Source organism: Lissotriton vulgaris, chromosome 11 (genome assembly GCF_964263255.1).
Source record: "Lissotriton vulgaris chromosome 11, aLisVul1.2, whole genome shotgun sequence".
In the NCBI taxonomy this organism is placed as follows: Eukaryota; Metazoa; Chordata; class Amphibia; order Caudata; family Salamandridae; genus Lissotriton; species Lissotriton vulgaris.
This window is the reverse complement of record NC_141699.1, coordinates 160,059,584-160,082,023: the sequence shown is the minus strand read 5'-3', so window position 1 is coordinate 160,082,023 and position 22,440 is coordinate 160,059,584. Positions and strand designations below refer to the sequence as shown.

At 42.7% G+C, this 22,440-nt stretch overlaps 1 protein-coding gene across 1 annotated transcript in view; it reads left to right on the top strand.

Annotated features, from left to right (window-relative positions):
- Positions 1–22,113, top strand: part of ARPC3 (actin related protein 2/3 complex subunit 3) — a 43,925-nt gene extending 21,812 nt beyond the window's left edge. The window contains exons 6-7 of the mRNA XM_086943016.1: positions 362–456; positions 21,846–22,113. Of these exons, the coding sequence (XP_086799142.1) occupies positions 362–456; positions 21,846–21,908 (158 nt within the window). The 3' untranslated portion in view covers positions 21,909–22,113. The remainder of the gene's footprint in view (positions 1–361; positions 457–21,845) is intronic.
- The last annotated feature ends 327 nt before the right edge of the window (positions 22,114–22,440 follow it).

The following is a 22,440-nucleotide window of genomic DNA, read 5'->3' as shown; positions in this document are numbered from 1 at the left end:
TAATGGGAAAACTGTGATGTTTTTTGAAATTATAAAGATATCTGTTTCTCAAGTTCCTTATGCCAGTTAGTCAACGTTCACCTTAATTTGCATTTGTGGGAGCGTTTGCTGTGTTGCCACTGGGAACCGAGCCTTTGTGATTGTTGAGTGATTCGTTTTGTGAATGTTTACAGATGTAAATAACTTTATTCCAACGAAACATAGCATTTGGTAGATTGCGTAAGAACTAATGCCATGTGATGTTCCTAGTGCTTTTGTGTGCCCGGTATGTGCTTGTTGAGAAGGTAAGCACTTACCTGATTGTGATATCAGCCAGTGCTGGTGGACTGCTCCTCTTACGTTCCATCTTGTGTATCTGTAGAGGTGATGAGGGCGTACCTGCAGCAGCTGAGGCAGGAAACCGGTCTAAGGCTCTGCGAGAAGGTCTTTGATCCTCAGACCGACAAACCTAGCAAGGTAAGCACCAGTCCTACAAGAGAAACTACATTTCTTTCTTGCTTGGTAGTTGGCACTTGAACATTTTCGTTAGCTGTATGTTAGTCTGAAATTGTGGGAATATATTGAATATTAATCACATCACAGGCCTGTGATTCTGCAGCCTATTACATTGAAGGGGTTATTGTCCTGTATTTATTACAACACTCAAATACGTAGCGCTATGTGTTTGAACAACATTTACCTAGTTGCAATATATTTATGCTATGTACTAAACACATTCTCTTTATAATCCGCAGTATTACATTACAAATAATTGTGTCAGATAATTCTCATTTTAAATTCATATAATCTTTACTCGCCTACAGATTTCCTGCTCTTCCTAGGCAGTAGTAGATAAAGATGCCTTGTGTTTAATCTTTAATTACCTCTTACACCATATCATGTATTTTAATATTTTATTTGGTTGAGTCCAATTGGCAGAAATCGTAATGCATGTAACTGAAACAGTGCTAGGCGTAATGCATGTAACTGAAACCGTGCTAGGCGTAATGCATGTAACTGAAACCGTGCTAGGTGTAATGCATGTAACTGAAAACAGTGCTAGGCTTTGGATACTTAATTTTCCATGAATGTGTGAAATCTTACAACACACTTTTCAAATACATAAACTTCTAATTTGGGATGAATTTAGAACGGCAGAGTGCCAACATTTTCTGACTTGAGGTACTTATGTTTATATCAGTATTTAAAGAAACTGGTTAGTATCTTAATTTAGGGTTACAGTCATTTGTTTGGTAATCTTTCACAAAAGGATTTCACTTCTTCAGTAAACATAGGGCACCTGGAATATTGATTCCTATTAATGTTTTGAAACTCTTTCATTATCCTCAAACTGCTATGAAATTTTAAAAAAACTATTCCACATTCGTCTGTGCTGAAAATTAAGGCCTTTGACACCAATGGGAAATACATTAAGTAAACTGCTTAGTATCTTTTTGTCTTACATTTGTATTAATGAGAGTTGCCACTCCCCTTTCACCCTCTATTTATTTATTGATCAAATAAAAGGTATTTATTGTCATCCTTGTTACATATTGCCTGAAAGGCTGTGCTGCATTTTTGCCTTCTCAACAATCCTGCACTTTGGGTTTGTTATATGAAAATGGACTGCACAGACTACAGTCTCCTCTATGGAGCCATTGAGTGGTCACAGCACCCATAAAGCCTTCAGCCTTCGGCTGTGTAAACACTGACCTCCCTCAAGGTTTATTGTGGAACACTATACCTCAATTGTAGTAAATATGTCGAATATATACAATTTGAGTATCCTAACTGGTGGAAAACAGACACAGGCATTCTGTTAGGTGGGAGCAGACATGCCTTTCCTACTATCAGGAATGCAGGCAGTAGGAGCACACCTTTGTTTCTCTGCCTGCGTTTTTGGTGGCAGGGGAGCTCACATTGCTCGCCCACAAGCACCTCATGCCCCTTGAGATAGGGTCCCCGGGGCCACTAAGGGCTTGGAGGGGGTGGCGGGGGGGGGTTGGGGGTGCTGCATGTCCACTCCCCTTTTTTTTTTTTTAAAAGGCCCATTGAATGGTTTCCCTGGGGCCAATAGTGGTTTGGGGAGGGGTGCCACGCGCCTGCTCCTCTTAAAAATATATGTTTTGGCCCATGAGGACGTGGTCCCCAGCCAACCCCCATGTGCATGGCTGACGGCCGTTTGCAGTGTGGAGTTGGCCGTCTGCGGGGGTTGGCTTTCCGTATGGTAATAAAATATTACTTAAAATACTTAAAATATTACATAAAAAAAGCCCTAGAAATTCACTGAAAAAAACAAGGCTTATAGTAAAGTTATAGTTAAATGAAAATGTTACGGACTACGTAACTTTTTAAACATACGAAACCACTGAAATTCACCAGTTATAGTTAATCTCAAGTAGCTATAACTCATGCCCTAAGGTTACTATAACTCGCACCCTCAACATGCTCTGTTAATTACAACACATATTGCATCCCTGATGACCTCTTCTATGACATAACTGATAATATTACTGCAACATTTGCAATGAAATCGAGAGAGCACCAGCTCTGGGTATCATAACCCACTCTCCAATCCACAAGTTGTTTCATCCATTTCCTTAAATTTACATTGCTAAATTGATATTGCTGACGCATTTCAGCAGGACACCTTCCACAGTGGCCTCTTCTTTACTTATATGTGATGTCATTCTACTATATTGCTGTATTGTGGGTCCATTAGCAACTAGACTGACAACCTTTTGAAAATACTCAGAACAGATCGCCCTTTGTTTTTGTGCATGGTGTGTGTGTGTGTGTGTATATATATATATATATCAGTGCTCCTTGCCACCTTTTCCTGCGCACTCTCGGGAGGGTGCGGTTGTCACAGGGGTGTACCTGTGAAATAAATTATTGCTCCTACTCCTTCAAAAAGGAATAAGCACTCTGGGTGAGTTCAATAGTTATTTATTCTTAACAATGCGTGCAGACACACAGTTGCATTTCGGCTGTCGCCTTTGTCAATGTTGTCCAACAAATGCGACAGCCAAAACGTCTGCGTCTGCACGCATCATTAAGAATAAATAACAATTGAACTCACCCCGCGAGTGCTTATTCCTTTGGAAGGAGTAGGAGCATTAATATACATATATATATCTCAATTTCAAACACATCAGCCAATGAGGTTTAACCCACTTCAGTCTGCAACCAATAGGATATATAGCTACAGCTAAATCTCCTAACAATTGCCATCTGACTACCAACAAAGCGAATTGCAGTCCATGTCTCGTATTGTTTCTTCATTTAATGTATTCTTCTCTGGTGGCAGTTGAGAGTCATCCACGGTTCAAGATGGTGAAGAGTTGCTGAGACTCCCATAGTCAGCGAATCATCTATACTACTATTATAAAGAGAGAAATGGAAACCTTTGAGGCGGGTAAACTCAAGAAGTACAGCACCAATCACAACATCCAATACACCATTGTAAAGGGTAGTTTCAGCAGATGGACATAGACTATACATCTGGCCACCAAATACATTAGAAAGGTCAAAGAACATAGGGGGGTAAAGTAGTCCCTTGTGGGCGTTGTCGTCTTAAACCCAAGTGGGCGTGTCGTGTGGGTGATCGGGGGGCGTGGCGTGTGGCGTCTCATCATGCTCCAAGTTCGCCACCTTCACTACAGTGGGCGTGTCGTGGGCGTGGTTGTGGAGCGTTATGCTATAGTAAATGGCCGCGACGTGGCATTATGGTGTAGTAAATGGCCACGTACTACAATCAATCAATGTGGGCGTATCGTGGGCGTCAATCATATGGGTGTGTAAATGGGTGCGAACTACAAATGAAGCGCCGTCGCTTCATGCGCAACTTTCGACATAGGGAGGTGTAAATATCCATGTACAAACAACAATATGCAAGCCCCAAATCATACACAACGTTATTCATATGGCCCTGTAAATCGCTGCGTACTAACAAAAATATGCAATCCCACAATATTGATTAGCATAAAAAGGAGCGCAGCTACCAACAGCAAGCACGCAACAACATACCTTTCTCATGATTGGACGTGTCAGCGTTGTCAGAGGGGTTTGCAATACAAGTAAGTAAGAAAAAAAACGCGGCTTCCGGAAACATTGACGCTCCGCCATGACGTGAAACTTTAACTGTTTTTGGCCACTTTGCGAATGACTCCAAACGGCTCCGTCACACGGCTACACCGAGCCAGGCAAGTACAAAGAAAAAAAGGAAAAAACGCTACCATTCAAACCAGCACAAGCAAAGGCACTTTCATCACGCACGCACAGTCACTCCGGAAAAACATTCAAAATCAACATGCACACACAATGAAGAAAGTAAAGAGACGGGCAACTCAGAGGCACTCAAACAAGCACTCGCTAACGCACATTGACGCCACACAAATATAAAAATTCATCATGCACACACAACAAAGGCACTAAATACACGGGCTACGCGCAGGCACACAAACCAACCCTCGATAATCAATACAACGACAACGCACAGGCAACGGAAACACCCCTCAAACGCACATTCATGCAAAACAATCATTAAGACTCACTGGGACACACAACAAAAAAGATAACATTCATTTTCAACCCCGGACAACGTCGGGACGGGCTGCTAGTTTATATATATTTCAGCAATACTGCTATTTATTGAGAACGCTTAGGTTTTCCTGGAAATCTTGCATTGCTCGAAACAGCTGTATATTTCTTTCTTGTTTGGCAGTGGTTTCTCTTTTTAAGAATTGCTAACTGTTGTAGCTAAAAATATATTGTCTTTAAACACAAAGAAATACTAATAATTCTATTGCTTCTTCTGTGACGGACATTTTATCTTATAATAAACGAGTATTCCCTCTGTGTGACTTTGTCTTTGCCCATTATAATACAGTGTTAGAGACTATAGCAAAATGATTGACAAGTGGGAGTCAGACTTTCAACATAATTTTCTCCAGGTGCATACTATGTAGCTGCCTGCTGATGACATTTCAGGCACTTTTTCTCGCTATGGTGGCTGACTCCCGCAAATGCTAAAAATATTGTCTAGTGCTAAACCTAAAGATCAAATTGATCCCCACTTCTGATAGACTACTCATCTAAATCTGTTCTAGATAAAATTGTTATAATTTATTTTAGAAGACGTAACTGGTTCAACAGATACGGGCCGCACTCATAGATTGGGCTTCCAGGAACAGGGTTCTATCAAGAGGACTCCTAAATTCGGCACCATTATTGTAGCATCTGGGGAGCTGCCCATTATATCAGACCATATCATCCTGTCCCATTCTGCGACCAACTAAGCAGAAGTAATTAAGATCTCTGTTTTGGTCAGAACACGTGTATGTACACGTTAAACAGAAATGGCAAGATCTGTTGTATGCCTTCAAAAAGTACGGGGAAGAGTAACCACTTGTGGTCTTTCCAAAATTAAAGATTTTATACATTTCAGTATTTCACCGGTGTTACCTTCAGCTTCCAGGATCTTAAGCAAGATGTTGTGGTCTGTGTTATCAAATGGTGCTACATTTGTCGGCCGCATCAGCTCTGTGATATGACCGAAAAGAATGACTGCTTGTTGCCAATTGATCAGGTCATTAGATTATGGAAAGTCCTGAAGCTGACACTAGGCAGCTTTTTCAAGAGGCTTGCCCCTGTAAGAGATCAATGCATCAGCTCTCCTGTTCATGCGGTTTACTCCAAGGGTAGGTTTCTTAAACCGAGGTCTCACTATGACTACCTTCCAGAGATCTGAAAAATGGAATGCTTTAAGGAACAGTTAGACTGTCAAGCGACAGTTGGATTGCAATGGAAAATAGATTTATTGAATAACCATCTCCTCCATTGGATGTATGACGTAACAACGCGAGTCAGTACAACAACGCAAGTCTTTAGAAAAGTGTAATTTACTATTCCAACTCCAGTCCACTTAACAGTAGAGAAGGTGTTGGGGGTAGTAAACTGCACTATTTGTAATGTTAGCACGCCATCTAGCGCAAGTCGATGTAAAGACGTGTAGTGTAGTTCCTAGTTTCCCACTAGGCCCTGCGCATTGGAATAACATAAACAGTAGTATCGACGTGGAACTGCTTATATTCCAGGCCTCCACTGACTATGCTAAACTTAATTGGGTTGTGTTACCAACTAGCTCAGAGGTCACTGGAAACTTTCTTCTCTGCATAGGAAGTGATCAGCTTCCTTGGCACAGACAAGAAGGGATTCAGCTTTCCAACAACCGTGCAACATGACAACTTTGCTCCTCAGATCAAGAGTCGATCTCTAGGGTCGTGTGAAACAATAGACATAGATTTCACTCAGTCAGTCTAGTGCAGTTTACTTTCACAGTATGTAGAGAATAGAGAGACGGGCGTGTATCAATAAAGGTTAACATTTATTGAACAGTCTTTCTTCTCGTACAAGAGAAATGTATTGCCACAATTGCAATAACTGTTGTTATGAAAAGTACGTACAGTAAGATAAGAATAGCGAAATAGAACTGTAAAAGCATTGATATGGTTTCTTAGCCATACAATGGTTTAAAAGTAATAAAACATATATACAGTCATATATACATTAGGCTAACATACTCAACTGGTGCTTCTAACTAAGCCTACCCCAGTGTGCCTGACCTAAGCCTAACACGTGAGAAGGGGGAGTAAGTAAGTAGCTTAAGTTAAGTTGGTTTTGCCAAGGTTTGTTTCAAGAATTCTCGTCTAAGGGTTTAGTCAACACCATACCTCTGAATAGAATGATGGAGGATTGGTATCTCCTTCAGGGGTCTCTCTCGATATCCCAGTCACCTGCGAGGGTAAACTGGAAGCGCCGGGACTGGATTTCTCTGCACGAGAAAGGCAGCGGCTTCTCTCAGCGCGTCGAGGAAGGAGGGGTGACAGCGTCTGCGGGCAGCTGGGCTGGATGTCTTCGCAGAGGACGGCTGCACGGCTCCTCAAGCGTACTGCACCATAGGTCGCGCTGTAGCGGCGATAATGGTAATCAGTAGCTTCACCACCACAGGATAGCAGGCTGCAGCGACAGAGTGCTAGTTTTTACCAACACGGGGTCATGCAGGCAGCTGGCATCAGCAACATGTTCGCTCATTGCTTAAGGCAACGTTGGTAATATTTATACCTGACAGGTGCCGGGTTTGACGCAAGTTTGCTGGACATAAGACGTCAATTAAAGATGTCACTAGGAAGTGATAGTTATCAGTTGCTCATTAGAGTTCCATTACTAATCAAAACATAGCAAGCGGGGATTTCCAGGTTTGCTAAGTTTTTATCTTGTTGAAGAACTCGGAGTGTTATCTAGGAATATCAGATAGTGACTGCTGCTCTGTCATTGCACTAATTGGTCGCAAAGGAAGTAGCAGAGAGTCATGCTGGAATGTGGCTCTGTGGCTCTGCTCGTGTGAGGCCAGAGATGACTTTACAGAAAATCGCACTTGAACGGTTATGCCAATATAGGGAATAAATGGATTTATAGCCGAATAGGGGCATAAGGTCACAGTATCGATCAGGAACCTAGATAAGCACATGACACCCACTCCACGAATTCATGTCCATCAAAATTACTAAAACTAAGCAATTAGATGCATGTGTAACATGGTGTAACATAGCCCACCCCAAAATACATAAATGCATTCGAAATAGGCGTACTTGTAATACATGGAATTTAGGTACTGTACGTTTTTTAAAGCATAGTAATCATTCAAAAGGTATTGCATATGAAATCAATGAACGATTATGCATAAAGAATTACACATGAAGTATCTCTGACAGAAGAAATGCGAGATAAATCATCACATAAAAATGCATTGTAATAATATGTGTGCTAGAGGCTGGTGTTATGTTGTTATGTCTCTAGATGTGTTTTTAGAAATAGAAGTGTGAAGCTTCTGTTCTCTAAGAATAGTTTTTACGTTAAGCAAAGAATTGTTCGTGCCAAAAGGAGAGGGTCAATATTTTTTAAAATTGTCCAATTCAAAGAAAAAATCAGTTTACCAAAGCTCCTGGCAGTTTTATGTTGATCAAAACTGAAGGCCGAATTCAGAGTTCATTGGAACGCTGTGTGTCGGAAAGCTTCTCAAAAGTTATTGTTTCTCTGTGGGTGAGAACATCGTATCAGACAGGCTCGCAAAGAATTGGTCTACAAAATCAGGTGATAGTTCAACCAAATTAGATAGCGCTGTAACTTGGCAGGTGTGAGAATGATTGCTGTCATCGAAGACAGGACCAGCCCTGCTCACAGAACGTTGTACCTGGATGATGTTGCTTTTGTCACTCGCTCCACTGTTACCACTTGGCTGTAGTACAGGAGTCTCCACGAATGCCGTCATCAGGATTGGTAGCCGCTGGGGACAACACAATGCGTGAGCCGTTATTGGACTTAGCAAAGTATCGACGTCCGTTGGTACTGCTGATGGAAGTGAAAGACAGATGTCCAACACGCATTCATCGCCGCAAAGCATACACCGTAGCACAGGTAAAATGCAATTTTGCCATATTGGTCTGAATGAAAGGAACCAGGTCATGTTTAGATCTCTCAGCCTGGCCAATCCGAGGACGTTAGTTATCCTGTCCCTGTAGCGCATTGCTAGGATTGTTTCTTCCATTCCCATGGGAGCTATGTCTGAGCCGAGGTTTGCCATAACGTAGCAGAAGGGTCAAAAATAGAATCCCTGCGATGAGTCCAAAAAATAGTGGAATACCACCAAAGATGGAGTGCACAAAATTAGGAAAGATTCCAAAAATTGCCTGGAAGGGTGTTAGCAGTCCCGTAAAGACTGTCTTAAATATGCCTGGGATGCTTGTAGCACTAGACATGTTAAGGAGTTGGTCGAGCATTTGTACGAAATGCACGGGGCAATTTGTTGATAAAAGGTCATGGACCTCAGTAGCCGTCCTTGCGACTAGAAGATCATACGTCTCTTTAGATGACGTTATAGGCACTGTTGTCTGTAAAAGCACAGATTTCATTTTGCTTAATGTATCAATTCGTATAGAATAGAGATTCAGACGAGGCCAGAGGGGAGTCACTATGTCTGGAGGCCCGCTCGGGAACAATGCTTGCATGCAACATTTGACCATGGACGTTACTTGTACTAGATAACTTTTTCCGGGCGCGAGGCCACAGCACCTGTGATCCGTTCTTAGAATGTAACTCCCGTTTGCGAGTTGCATAAAGAAGGGCTCGATCTGAGTTGCAGGTGTGACTAGCTGGTGGCATGAAAGGTTGTTTGAATTGCCATCACATGCTCCGTGTAAATTAATACCCTGACACAAAAGTATACCGCTTAGTGAGTGTTTACAGTTGTCACCACTAAGAAATACATTTTTGTCGCTGTCACTATAGCAAGAATGAGTGTATGGTAATTTCCATTCGGATTTAACATATCCCTTACCCAATTGTTCATACTGGCCAGCAGGTATGTATTCAAGGCATTTATGAAATCGGAAAGTTGTTATCGGAATTGTGATAATTCCGTGTATTATCCATTCAATGACAGGGCTCTCTGACATTGTCAATGGTAATCTCTCGAGTTTCTCGATGCTCAAGATTGTATAGTCTGCTCCTTTCTGTGCCAAACTGATCTGTTTATCAGTAAGGTTAAAAATGGAAAATAATGACGTCGTGTTGATTAAACGCCAAGGCACATAGCCTGAACGAAGATTTTGCAGCGTCCAGCCTAGTTCTATAATAGAGCGTAATTGAGACTGGCCATGTTGTAACATTAGCAAATCTCTGTCTATCACATCAAAGGCAGAGGATACAATATTGTCCAAAGAATATATTCTGGAAGACAGAGTCATTAACCCATTGTCTACCACAGAAAGTTATTTTTCCAAATTAATACGATCAATTTCTCGTATCTTTTCAGCAGTTTCAATTTGCTTTACTTTCCAAGCCTCGTTGTAAGCAGCATAGATGCTGGTCGCTATGAAACGCTTTTGACGCTGTTTGCGTGGTCCAAGAATGAAATCGCGCAAATCAGCACCATCTTTTAATAAAGACAAGTGTTGCTTAATTTCAGCCAGTGTGGATGTAGTTAGCCATTCTAGGCAGAGTTTCCCTACACTGTATGTGGTTATAATTCCTGGATGTTGTCTCTGGGAATATCTCGAGTCTAATCTGGTCATTTTTAAACCCTGTGTTTTATTCAGGAATCTATCTTGACAGCTATTTGTGTCTGTAGGCCAGATTAACCACTTTTTCCAATCAGGATGTGTTCTGTTGAAATGTAAAATTTGTGACACGTCTAACTCAATATCAGCTGTTGCATTTTCAGGTATTGGCTTTGGTATAGACGGTGCTTTCATTTCTTTGTTCTTAGCTAGGCCAAGACAAGATGTTTGGTGTACAGTGTCATTTAGAAATAACATTTGTTCTGGTATCATGCAGGTTCTAAATAGTGCTTCTATGCCTTGCACCTGCCAATCTTTTGTACCCCAAATTGATTTCGTTTCAATATTATTTTTCCAATAATCAAAACCAAATGTCATCATTTTGTCATAAAATGCTTCTGAATATATCAATTTAGAATTTGTCAGCATTGTTTTCATTCCTGTTTTATCTAACAGTTTATAATAAAACGTTTCTGCATCACTGGTGTTAAACCCTGAAAAATATTTGAATTTCTCAAAAAATGCTTTAGAACTGCTTTTAGGTGGTGTAGAACAATGTTCCCATTGATTATACATAAAAACATTTCTAGGCTGTGCAGATTTATGCAAGTAATGATCCCTATAGTGGGTGTAACAGAATAACTGCTCATAACTAGATGAACCTTGTAAATAATCATGATCTGTGAATCTAGCTGACATTACTAAATCAGACATCATGTCATTAATACTGTTAAAGTCCCAATCATCAGAGAATGTACTTGGTGTCAAAAAGTCACTTAAGGAAACCTTTAGTTGATGAGGATACTTCAGGATTTCAACCGGACCATAGATCTCATAGTCTGTTTTCTCCCATACTACCCCACCAGGTATTGGAATTGCTGTGACATTTACTGTTGACAGTTCTCTTTTCTTCACGTGGGATGATCTGTGTGGTTTCAGGACTAGGTTGATGTTCTGACTTGCTGTGTCCATTCAATTGTAATGAACTTTCCTAAAATTAAAACTAAAATTAGGCATAGTAGGAGTATGAATACCCCTGAGATGATCCAATGCTCAATCAACGGTGAATCCAGATATAGTTCTTTGATTTGTTGAAGGAGTCCTGTTGTATTTTCTTTAGAATACTTTTTTGTTTCTGGCATCACTTCCGGGTCGTTTAAATCTTCAGAGAAGTTGTCGAAGTTGATGAAATAACCAGAGGCAGTTCTGTCAATTGATGGGATTGTTTTTTCAATCTGTCTCTCGGTAGCACTTTCTGATGCCACATCATTGTAGACTGGTGTTGTTTCTTGACGAACTGTTTCAATCTGTGTTTCAAGAGGCACGAGTTCCATGGCATTATTGCATAGTCCTTCATTGTGCACTGCAGGCTGATCGAATGTGATTAGTCTTTCAGTTTGAACCTCTTGGATTGTTGCAAGTTTGGGTATTCTGTTGTTTCTTGGGAGTCCACTGGGCCTACTGTTGATTATAGGCCACATGCTTGTGGTTTTACCAGATCGATGGACACGACTCTGTTCTCCTTTTTACCAGCAAGGGGCGGTAGCACAACTGATCTTGTTCCGGTGACTGCTAAGACAGGTACTGCTTTTCTGTAAGAAGGCCCAAATTCCTTCTTAACCGCGATCTTTTCTCTGACTAGATCCCCAATCTTTGGAATCCAAACAGGCCTTGCTGGGGCTGTTGCGGGTGGTGCCTCGTCAGTGGTATTTGGCTGTTGCTTTAACTTTATGTTGCTTAATGATTTTCTTGTTTCATTCAGTTCCTGTAAAACAGCCAAACGGTCTTTTACTTCAAACTGCTTTGTTTCTGCTTGTACCACTGACATCTGACTATCGAGGTCCTGAACGTTCATTCTTATTCCGAACAATAGTTCGTATGGGCTGAAACCTTTTAGAGAATTTCTTGGCATGTTGTTAAGACTAGTCTGGACACTTATTAAATGTTTGACCCACCCAGCGCCTGAACCTAATACCTTCGCTGTTATAGATTGCTTTATGTCCCGGTTTTTTCTTTCTACCACACTTGTGCGACGGACAAGAATACCGCAACCCAATTCCCATGCTGGCCATGGCCTCCTTATAGGCTCGAGAGCTGAAAGCAGGACCCTGGTCAGAACGGAACGTGGTAATTGCGTATATGCCGATATGGACTCGCAAATCTTTTATAACCTTTCTAGCGTCAGCCGAGCGCTGGAGGCCTCATTTTTTTTAAATGCATTTCGTCTTAACTATTAATAGGACGCAGGACGGGGTGTAGGCAGCGTTACGCTCTTTCTGATTGGTAGCCGGTAGCAAGGTTCGCTACTGCGATCCCTATTGCAGTTTTCACAGTTGTTTGCATATATTTGGTGTTCTACACTCATTCCCGGCCACCAGAATACTGATTGTAATTCAGTCAGTGATTCCTTGATCTCTCTGTGCCTTAGACCCAAACCCATGTGTGCGTCTGCTATTAAAAATATTCTCCTGTTCATGTTTGGAATTACTCTGTCCCCCACTCCAGGGATTCGAGCAAAAGGAACGGAGTTTGCATCGATTATGTATGCATAATTGAGTGGATAGTTTACGGGTAGTGCTGCACAGTCGCCTTGTACGGTCGTTTTTACTGCCAGCATGGTTTCCCCGTCTATATACTTATCTGTACGCTTTTTTGTGGCTACGGAAGCCGGTTTAGTTGCTTCCGCGGTGGCTGTATTTAGCCAATGAATTCCCTGCAACGTGAACGCCATCACGTTGAAGACTCTGTGCGTGAATCACGTGAGTCTTTTGTAGTTCTTTGTGTAAAAGAGCTACCTCGTTCCAGAGCAATTTATGCTTTATTGTGGCACCTGTGTCATCTTTGTAGTCGTTTTCGATCCAACTCTGCAGTTTGTTGTTGTAAGAATTGACGCAAAAATGAGAATCGCACACTATAAGTGTGGGGAATTCGCGTTCTGCATTTTCTAGCGCCATCTTTAAAGACCTGATTTCAGTTCTTTGAACCGAACAGTACTTTACTGATTCAGTTTTTGTTACTTTCGGTCTGAATTTACCGCACAGCCAACGACCTTTAATAATCGCACATGCTGCATCGTAGGATTTTCTCTCTACGTTGAAATGCTGTACAAAGCTATCTGTATAGATTATACATGCGTATTGTGGGAGAGGCAGGATTTCGATTGGCAGAGTATATTCTTCTTCATATTCTAAATCATTCAGTTCTTCGTATTGCGGGGCGAAATAGTATTTCACGTCTTCCGCTCCTAGAGAATCTATGCACTGTATCCATTTTGGATCCAGTGACACTGTAGGCAGGTTTACTGAGCTGAATAGCGCCTCGAAGGCGGATTCCGCTGTAAGGATATTAATCCGTTTGCCGTGTGCTAGTTCTCGTTCATTTGCTAATGCGATTTGCACTGCGTTCACAGTTCTTTCTGTGTGACTGAATGTTTTTTCTGCTTGTGTGTACAAGTGAGATTTAATTGAAATTGGTACCTTTTCTCCCTCATTAGAGGTCAGGTACGTGAATCCGCATCTTCCTGGGATGACTCGGATTACAAGATCGATCGTGTTGTCACGTGTATCTAATTTTGTTTTTGCTAACATGTCTGTTTGCAGTGATCTCAAAATTTCTGTGTGTTTTTGAGTCCAATTGATTTGTTTTAAATCAGGTTTTATTAGTTCGTAGAGAGGTTTAACCCTCTCTGCGTAATTTAGTATGTAAGTTCTTCCGAAATTCAGAAAACCTAGTATTGATTGTAAATTCTTCAGCGTTTTTGGAGCTTGGAGTACAGCGCACTTCTCTAAGAAGTTGTCCGCTAGGCTTTTCCCTTCACTTGATAATTCGTACCCTAAAAACAGTACTGTCAGATGGGCAATTCGGGACTTTTTAAAGTTGAATTTGTAACCCTCTGCTGCGAACCCAAGTATAATGGTGTTCACTCTTTTCAAGTGAGTATCCAAGTCGTCGTCTGTGAGATAAATATCATCTACGTAAGATAATGCTTCATCATCATAGATTTGTAGTAACTCTGTTACCCTAGCTGAGAATAGTCCTGGGCTGTTCTTGAACCCCTGTGGGAGTCGACAGAATTTTTTCTGTGACCCAAATGCGGAGAAAGCGGTCAAGTATCTGCTTTCTGGTGCAATGTTTTGACAAAAGAAACCATTAGAAATGTCTAATGTCGTTTTGTATTTTTTCCTAACTATGTTATTCATTAGGGCTGCACTATGCGAGTTTTGTACTGCAAAAGTTTTGCAACATGTATTAAGATGTCTGTAGTCCAAAACTAGACGATATGAATTGTCTGGCTTGGAGACAGGAAACAAAGGATTGTTCATTTGAGAGGTGCATGTTTCAATCACCCCCTGGTACTCAAGTTGATCTAAGATCTCCCTGACCTCTTTTTTAGCTTCTTGCTTTATGGGATACTGCCGTTGGGCAGTTGGTTCACTTTTTAGTTGGATTTTGTGAGGCGGTGAATCCTCATCCCATCCTACATGATTTTTATACAATGCAGGTGCCTGGGCTACAGCCCATTTCCTTGCATATGTGTATTTTTTGTGAATCGGTATGTGATTCGAGAAGGCAGGCATAATCACTTCTTCGCCACGAGGGCACTCCCTGACAAACTCCGGGGGCCAATCTTTTTCAGCTAACAGAATATCATAGCCTTTTGAGAGCTTATCCCAAAATAGACCCTTAATTTTCCTAGTCTTATCACCCTCTATACGCAATGTTATTTCGTATATTTTATGGGGCTCGCTAAGTCTGGTGTCGGCAGTTTCAACCTGAATGTATTCATTCGTGTCCACTGTCTCCAGATGACTCATCAAGATCTTGCGCGCTATACTGATTTCTGCTGCACTGTCCAACATTGTCAATGCCCACTCCCCGTTTTTCAACTGTGTCCTCAGTATTCTCGGCATGGTTGATTACTCTAATACTGGCTACCTTCTTTTTCTGAAATTGAGATTTCTTATTTTGAGCAGGTTCCTTGTCTTTGGACTTGGTGTGCTCTCCTGGGTCTGACCGTCCTCTTCTTTCCGAATTCTGTGGAAAAGATCGAGAGGGACGTGTATCAATACTTTGATATCTATCAGGTTTTTTCAGATTATCCCTATTTCTAAGGTTATATCTTTTCTCAGAGGGCTCCCGTTGGGGAGACTGGCGTTCTCGAGTCGGAGTTCTCTCCCTCCGTCGAGGAGACCTTCCTCTGGACTGGAAAACTTTTTCCTTGGGAGTGGATTGTTTATTTCCATCCCAGCTCTTTTTAGGAGTGTTTGAATTATTTTTAATAAATAATTTTTCAGGATTTTCGAGCAGTTGGGGTTTTACTGGTTTCCCACCCAAGCTGTCTCTACCTAATTCTTCATAGCATTTTTCTATGATTTTGGCAAGCTCAACAGGATCTTTTATATCTGTTTCCCTCAACTTCTGGCGAATCGCCACAGATGCTGCTTCTCCCTTTACATTGGCTAATAATATAGCCGTGACCTGCTTGAAGTCTTTCAGTAATTTCATACCTAGATTTAAAGCTGGTTCTGGACCGAATTCATTTTGAATCTGTTTTAGCACGTCTGGTATTACCGCCATGGACGGAACACCGTGTGTTTTTGTGTAAATGGAAGCAAAGACTGTACCCCAAGTGTCACAGTCCTCCACGTGTGGTGCGATTCCCATAGGAAGGCAGATGGTCAAGATTCTGTGTTTCTCAATAGGGGTAGTATCAGGAAATACTGCCTCTATTTGAGTGATTTTCTGGGCTAACCAGAAAGGAATTTGTTCCCGTTTTACGGGTGTTTTACCAAGACATGACTGTATGTTCTGTGGTGTAATTTTATTTGTGTTCCCCTGATGAGGGGTCAGCTGGTGTGAATTAACAGCTGGCTGGACTGTTGCAGTCTGTATTACATATTGGACTAATTGCCTATGTATTTTTATTAATGTGTTTAGCTGTACTAACAGCTCTTCTCTAGACATTTTTATAATGTCAGGATGTGGTGTGTAGCTGGCTAGAACCGGCCACGTGGCTCCTGGTCTACCTAGTGGACCGAGCCTGGTAATGTGATCAGTATGTTTTAGGGCGCCATTAAACCAGAGCAGGTGCTCTTGAAATTTAAGTGGGATTTCAATCTCCTCGAAAGGAGCGTACTCTCCCGGAGGTTCCTCTATTTTGTAATAGTGAAACTCTTGTGTTATAGCGTTTACCGCTGGAAAGTTTATCCATGAATAGAATACCTCTGTCTGCCGATACTCGTGAGCCTCTATCACGAAAATTACTGTACCACCTTGAGGTGTCAGTCCGTTTTCTATAAGTTTTAAAGTTATAGATCTTCTTAAGTGGACCGGGATGATAATAGCATCCGGGTCTGTGTATTCAGGACCTTGCTGAGTCGCATCTGCTGCGGCCCCAGTGGTTCCGTTATTTTCTACTGACATTGTATAAATGCAGTTTTTGCAGAGTAGGTCTCCAAGGAGACAAAGATTAGATGCACAATATTTTGGAACACTGTATCCTTCAACGTTGAATAAACCAGAGCTTTACATAGGAATCTCTTCCTACTAAGGTCGGGCGGATTTTAACCTTTCACCCACTCCAGACGTCTATTGGAGTATTTACGGGCGAAAGGGGTGTGAAATATGCACGACTGAGTTACTCTACAAGTCTTACGTTAGTTTATCGCCTTACCAAACGTTGGGCGCCATGTAGTGTAGTTCCTAGTTTCCCACTAGGCCCTGCGCATTGGAATAACATAAACAGTAGTATCGACGTGGAACTGCTTATATTCCAGGCCTCCACTGACTATGCTAAACTTAATTGGGTTGTGTTACCAACTAGCTCAGAGGTCACTGGAAACTTTCTTCTCTGCATAGGAAGTGATCAGCTTCCTTGGCACAGACAAGAAGGGATTCAGCTTTCCAACAACCGTGCAACATGACAACTTTGCTCCTCAGATCAAGAGTCGATCTCTAGGGTCGTGTGAAACAATAGACATAGATTTCACTCAGTCAGTCTAGTGCAGTTTACTTTCACAGTATGTAGAGAATAGAGAGACGGGCGTGTATCAATAAAGGTTAACATTTATTGAACAGTCTTTCTTCTCGTACAAGAGAAATGTATTGCCACAATTGCAATAACTGTTGTTATGAAAAGTACGTACAGTAAGATAAGAATAGCGAAATAGAACTGTAAAAGCATTGATATGGTTTCTTAGCCATACAATGGTTTAAAAGTAATAAAACATATATACAGTCATATATACATTAGGCTAACATACTCAACTGGTGCTTCTAACTAAGCCTAACCCAGTGTGCCTGACCTAAGCCTAACACGTGAGAAGGGGGAGTAAGTAAGTAGCTTAAGTTAAGTTGGTTTTGCCAAGGTTTGTTTCAAGAATTCTCGTCTAAGGGTTTAGTCAACACCATACCTCTGAATAGAATGATGGAGGATTGGTATCTCCTTCAGGGGTCTCTCTCGATATCCCAGTCACCTGCGAGGGTAAACTGGAAGCGCCGGGACTGGATTTCTCTGCACGAGAAAGGCAGCGGCTTCTCTCAGCGCGTCGAGGAAGGAGGGGTGACAGCGTCTGCGGGCAGCTGGGCTGGATGTCTTCGCAGAGGACGGCTGCACGGCTCCTCAAGCGTACTGCACCATAGGTCGCGCTGTAGCGGCGATAATGGTAATCAGTAGCTTCACCACCACAGGATAGCAGGCTGCAGCGACAGAGTGCTAGTTTTTACCAACACGGGGTCATGCAGGCAGCTGGCATCAGCAACATGTTCGCTCATTGCTTAAGGCAACGTTGGTAATATTTATACCTGACAGGTGCCGGGTTTGACGCAAGTTTGCTGGACATAAGACGTCAATTAAAGATGTCACTAGGAAGTGATAGTTATCAGTTGCTCATTAGAGTTCCATTACTAATCAAAACATAGCAAGCGGGGATTTCCAGGTTTGCTAAGTTTTTATCTTGTTGAAGAACTCGGAGTGTTATCTAGGAATATCAGATAGTGACTGCTGCTCTGTCATTGCACTAATTGGTCGCAAAGGAAGTAGCAGAGAGTCATGCTGGAATGTGGCTCTGTGGCTCTGCTCGTGTGAGGCCAGAGATGACTTTACAGAAAATCGCACTTGAACGGTTATGCCAATATAGGGAATAAATGGATTTATAGCCGAATAGGGGCATAAGGTCACAGTATCGATCAGGAACCTAGATAAGCACATGACAGACTTGCGTTGTAATGGCATAGCGTTGTTACATCGCGGTCGTTGTAACGACCGCGATGTAACAGCATCGCGGTGTACTGACCGCAATGTTAAGATTGCTTCCCACTCCATTGAATACATGTTTCTTTCTGAGAATATGTTGGTGGAGAACTTGAGATTTGATGTGTTTGATGTGAACATTTGCCAATGTGTGGCCAGCTGCATTAAGTAACATGCATCTTGGTGAGCAACTGTGTGTGCGAGAGTGAATGGACAGGAAACGAAAACCGAGAAGAGCAAAGAAAAACATTACAACTGGACAAAATTAGACATTGCCTGATTGGCCTCAGTACATTTGCCCATCATGTCCCCGCACCTGGAATTACTGTTCGGATCCTCGCAATTCTATGGACAGGGAAATAACAGGGTACACAAATGTTTGGGGAGTAACATGTAGGAATTCGTTTTCGTACACAGATTCCTGCATGTTTTTCCCTAGTGTTCTTTACTTCAGACAAAATCTCCATGCCCAACCTGACACCCTGGTGCTGCTGGGAACTGGTTACCAGCCCCATCAGGATTAATGGGGGCACTGGTCATCAGGCCTTAAAAGTGTCTTTCGATTGTCTAGATATATTTATTACTGCCATAATGGAGTTAAATCCCTTTTGTTTTATTTATATAACTGCTATATATAGTGCAAGAGCACCGTAGGAATTGATGCGATTTGTTTAATTGCAATTTCAAGGTCATTCATTGAAACCAGAAATGGAACAAACAGCTGGAGGAATGGGAACAAATGACCAGAGGGGACAGGAAGAGAAACATATTGGAATGGAAGAGGAAGGAGAATAAGTGCAATAGAGAGTGACACAGAGTTAAAAGAAGGGACAGGCGTGAAGGAGGTAGGGGAATGATGGGAAACTAGGAGAGAGCTGGAGGAAAGGGAAGGAAGGCGATAAAAGACAGCGCAGGAGGGAAAACTGAAAGGGGGAGTTTGGGGAGAGGGAAGGCGTGGCAGAGGAGCAGAGACTGGTTTGAGGAAGAGAGCAGGGAACAGAGAAGACTAGGAAAGGAGACAAGAGGGAGGAGGTGAAGGCAAAGAAAGAGGGTGATGAGGTGCCGGGATGGGAGAGGGAGGAATGAATGGAAGCAGACCTGGAGGGTAGGCAGGGAACGGGGACTAGGGCTTAAGAAAATCCAGCAACTACTAATGCAATAGGGTCACTGGCATGGCTTTAAGTGGACCAGGTCCTGCTGGTACTGAGCACAAGCAGTTCTTAAAAGCAGGTGCTGAAACGGGTCCTCATAGGGCTCTCCATTTTTACCTTCAAGGTGAAAAAAAAAAACTTAGCTCTGCGATAGTACGCCTGTCACTGCTTTTGACTTGGCTTCAAAAGACTAATTTTTCAGTATTGTAGAGCGCAAATATGAGCACCAGTTACATAACACCAAGCACATACTCGTGTTTTGAATCAGAGAATGTTGAGCCGACGTGAGGCTTAAATCTGCTTTCTCAGCTCGAAAGTCGCAACTCTAGCCTTAGCCACAACCTTCCCCAAAAGAACGGAAACATTTTAAGTGTTCTACCCAACGAAGTAGTAGTTGTTCCTGATTTAACTTATGCAATTTACAAACTTTGACAATAGTCCGGGCTTGTAAGTATTATGTTACTTGTTATGTTAAATAGCTGGATAAATAGACAGAAGCAGCAAAATACCAGTGGGGTGGTACACTATTCAGTGTTTTAGGCCACACCCTTAATTACACCGGCCACGCCCCAATGAGAGACTCCCCTCCAGTTTTTCATCCCACTTCAAGGCCTGGTCTCTGGGTCAGTTACTGTTTAACCCCCTGGCTGCGGTCGCGATTCTGCGCCTGTGCGGCACATTCCAATAGCGGGTGCGGTCATGACGGCCGGGAGCCGTCGGCACACGAGCACTGTGTGCCATGACGTCTCCCGGCCGTCATCAGCATGGAAGGGGTTAAAGGGGTTAGTCCTGGGAGGCAGTGGAAGAACTGATGGTCCACATGTCCAGAGAGAGGAGGAAGAACAGGGAATGGGGACGAGGGTGAATGGGGAGGAAGGAACTGGGGACTGGCAAAGAGGGCTGGAGAGGAAGGTTGGTAGAATAGGGGCTGAAGGGGAGAGGGGCTGGACCAGGAGAGTGGGCAGATGGAGAAAGGTGAAGGCATAGAGTGAGTGCCAGAGAGGAGGGTGAAGAGGAAGCATGGGGGAGGAAGGTAAGGGTGGTAGTAGGGGCCAGAAAGGAGAAACCAGATAGGGAAGGAAGAGGTGAGGGCAGAAAGACATGAAGATCAGAAAGGAAAAGAGAGGAGGAGGGGAAACATGAGAGGGAGAGTGGACCGGAAGAATGAGCTGCAGCTGGAGGGACACGGGAAACGGTCACGCAGAACATCCAAAGGGGAGATGGAAGTTGAGACCGAGGGCTAGGAGGGGAGCCCGGAGGAGAAGAGGACCAGTGGGGTGGGACTGAGGGCGAACGGAGATCGAGGCTGGGAACGAGGGCTAGGAGGGGAACCCAGTGCAGAAGGGGACAGGTGGGGTAAAGGTGAGGACAAATGGAGATGGGAACTGGGACGAGGAATAGGAGGGGAGCCCAGAGGAGAAGGGGACCGGTAGGGTAGGGTGGGGTAAGGGTGGGGGCAAACGGAGATGGGAGCTGGGACAAGGGCTGAGAGGGGAGCCCAGAGGAGAAGGGGACAGGTTGGGGGTAAGGGTGAGGAAAAACAGTGATGGGAGCGAGAAGCAGAGGGATAGGAAAGCATGCATGGGGAGGGGGACAAGAGGGGGACAAGTGAGGGGAGCAGCGATGGGGGAGGTAAAGACTCAGTTAGGGAACAGGCGTGAAAGGTTGAACACGCACAGAGGAGGGTAGAGGGGGCATCAAAAGGGATGAGAAGGGTCAAGAAGGAGTTGACAGTGAAGAGAGGGAGACTTGATTAAGTGGATAGGTGAGGTGCATGTTACGGGGAGGGGGGGGCGGGTGTAGGCCAGGTAAAAAGGATAGGTGGGTACATTTTGCAATTTTCAATTTAGAAGAACCTTAAAGGAGTAACATAACAGTAGTCCTCCAAATCCAGAAACCATCTAATCTGTGCAGGTGTGCGCTTCTAATTTCCAAATGCACCCTTCAGGTTCCCACGCCCCACAGATTGATTGTAGTGAGTTTTGTTTCGATGATCCTCCTTCTTTTCACTGTATTTGTATCAACCTGTTTCTGGTGTACATAAATGGCACGACTATTGTGTTACACCTTCTAAGGATCTGTCTGTAGTCTTCATTATCCTTCTTGTAGTGAAATGCAGAGCATCCTCTCCCAGTCACCAGGCCATCCCATGATCTTGCATTACGGGTTTTTAAAACATGATTGTAATAAAAAATAACATTTTACGATAGAGTTTTATGCAAAGTAATACGATATTTAACACAGCGGCATGATAGCGTGTATGAAATGTAAACAAAAAAAATGATTTAATTTTTTTCTTGAAAGGTTATACACTTAGTAACGTGCTTTTTTGTTGTTGTTTTTAAGTGGTGGACCTGCTTCGTGAAGAGACAGTTCATGAACAAATCTCTCTCCGCACCCGGACAATGAACAGTAAAACTGCACTGAGGGAAAAAACTCATGTGGATTTCTGCAGCAAGTTGTAGAAAGTTTTTGTCGTACTTTTATATAACGTGATGAGAACCCATTGTTGTCCTTTGGAACGGTATTGACGAAAAATGAAAATATATGGTCATTCAAGTGCTTCTGCAAGCAGTGTTAAGCTGGCGCTTAATAAAAGTAAATATATTTCTAATGTTTTTATATACGTGTTTCATTCGTCTTCGTATCTCAGCTCTATTTCTCAAAAGAATGTATCTAACAAGAAAGACCCTTTTTGTTACGCGAGTACCTGGAGTACCCATTATCAACATGGCATTGCACATTGAAAATTAATTTTGTATATATGCTAGAATGTTGCACCATGACCAGGTATAATAAATTCAGAATTTGGTACGGAATCAATTGATTAGTCTTTTTAATTTTTGATTTGGGTATGGAAGAATTCCCTCAACCCCCACCCCTCCAAACATGAACCACATTACTTGCCATGGCAACCTGAATAGTGTTGGCTAGGGCCTAT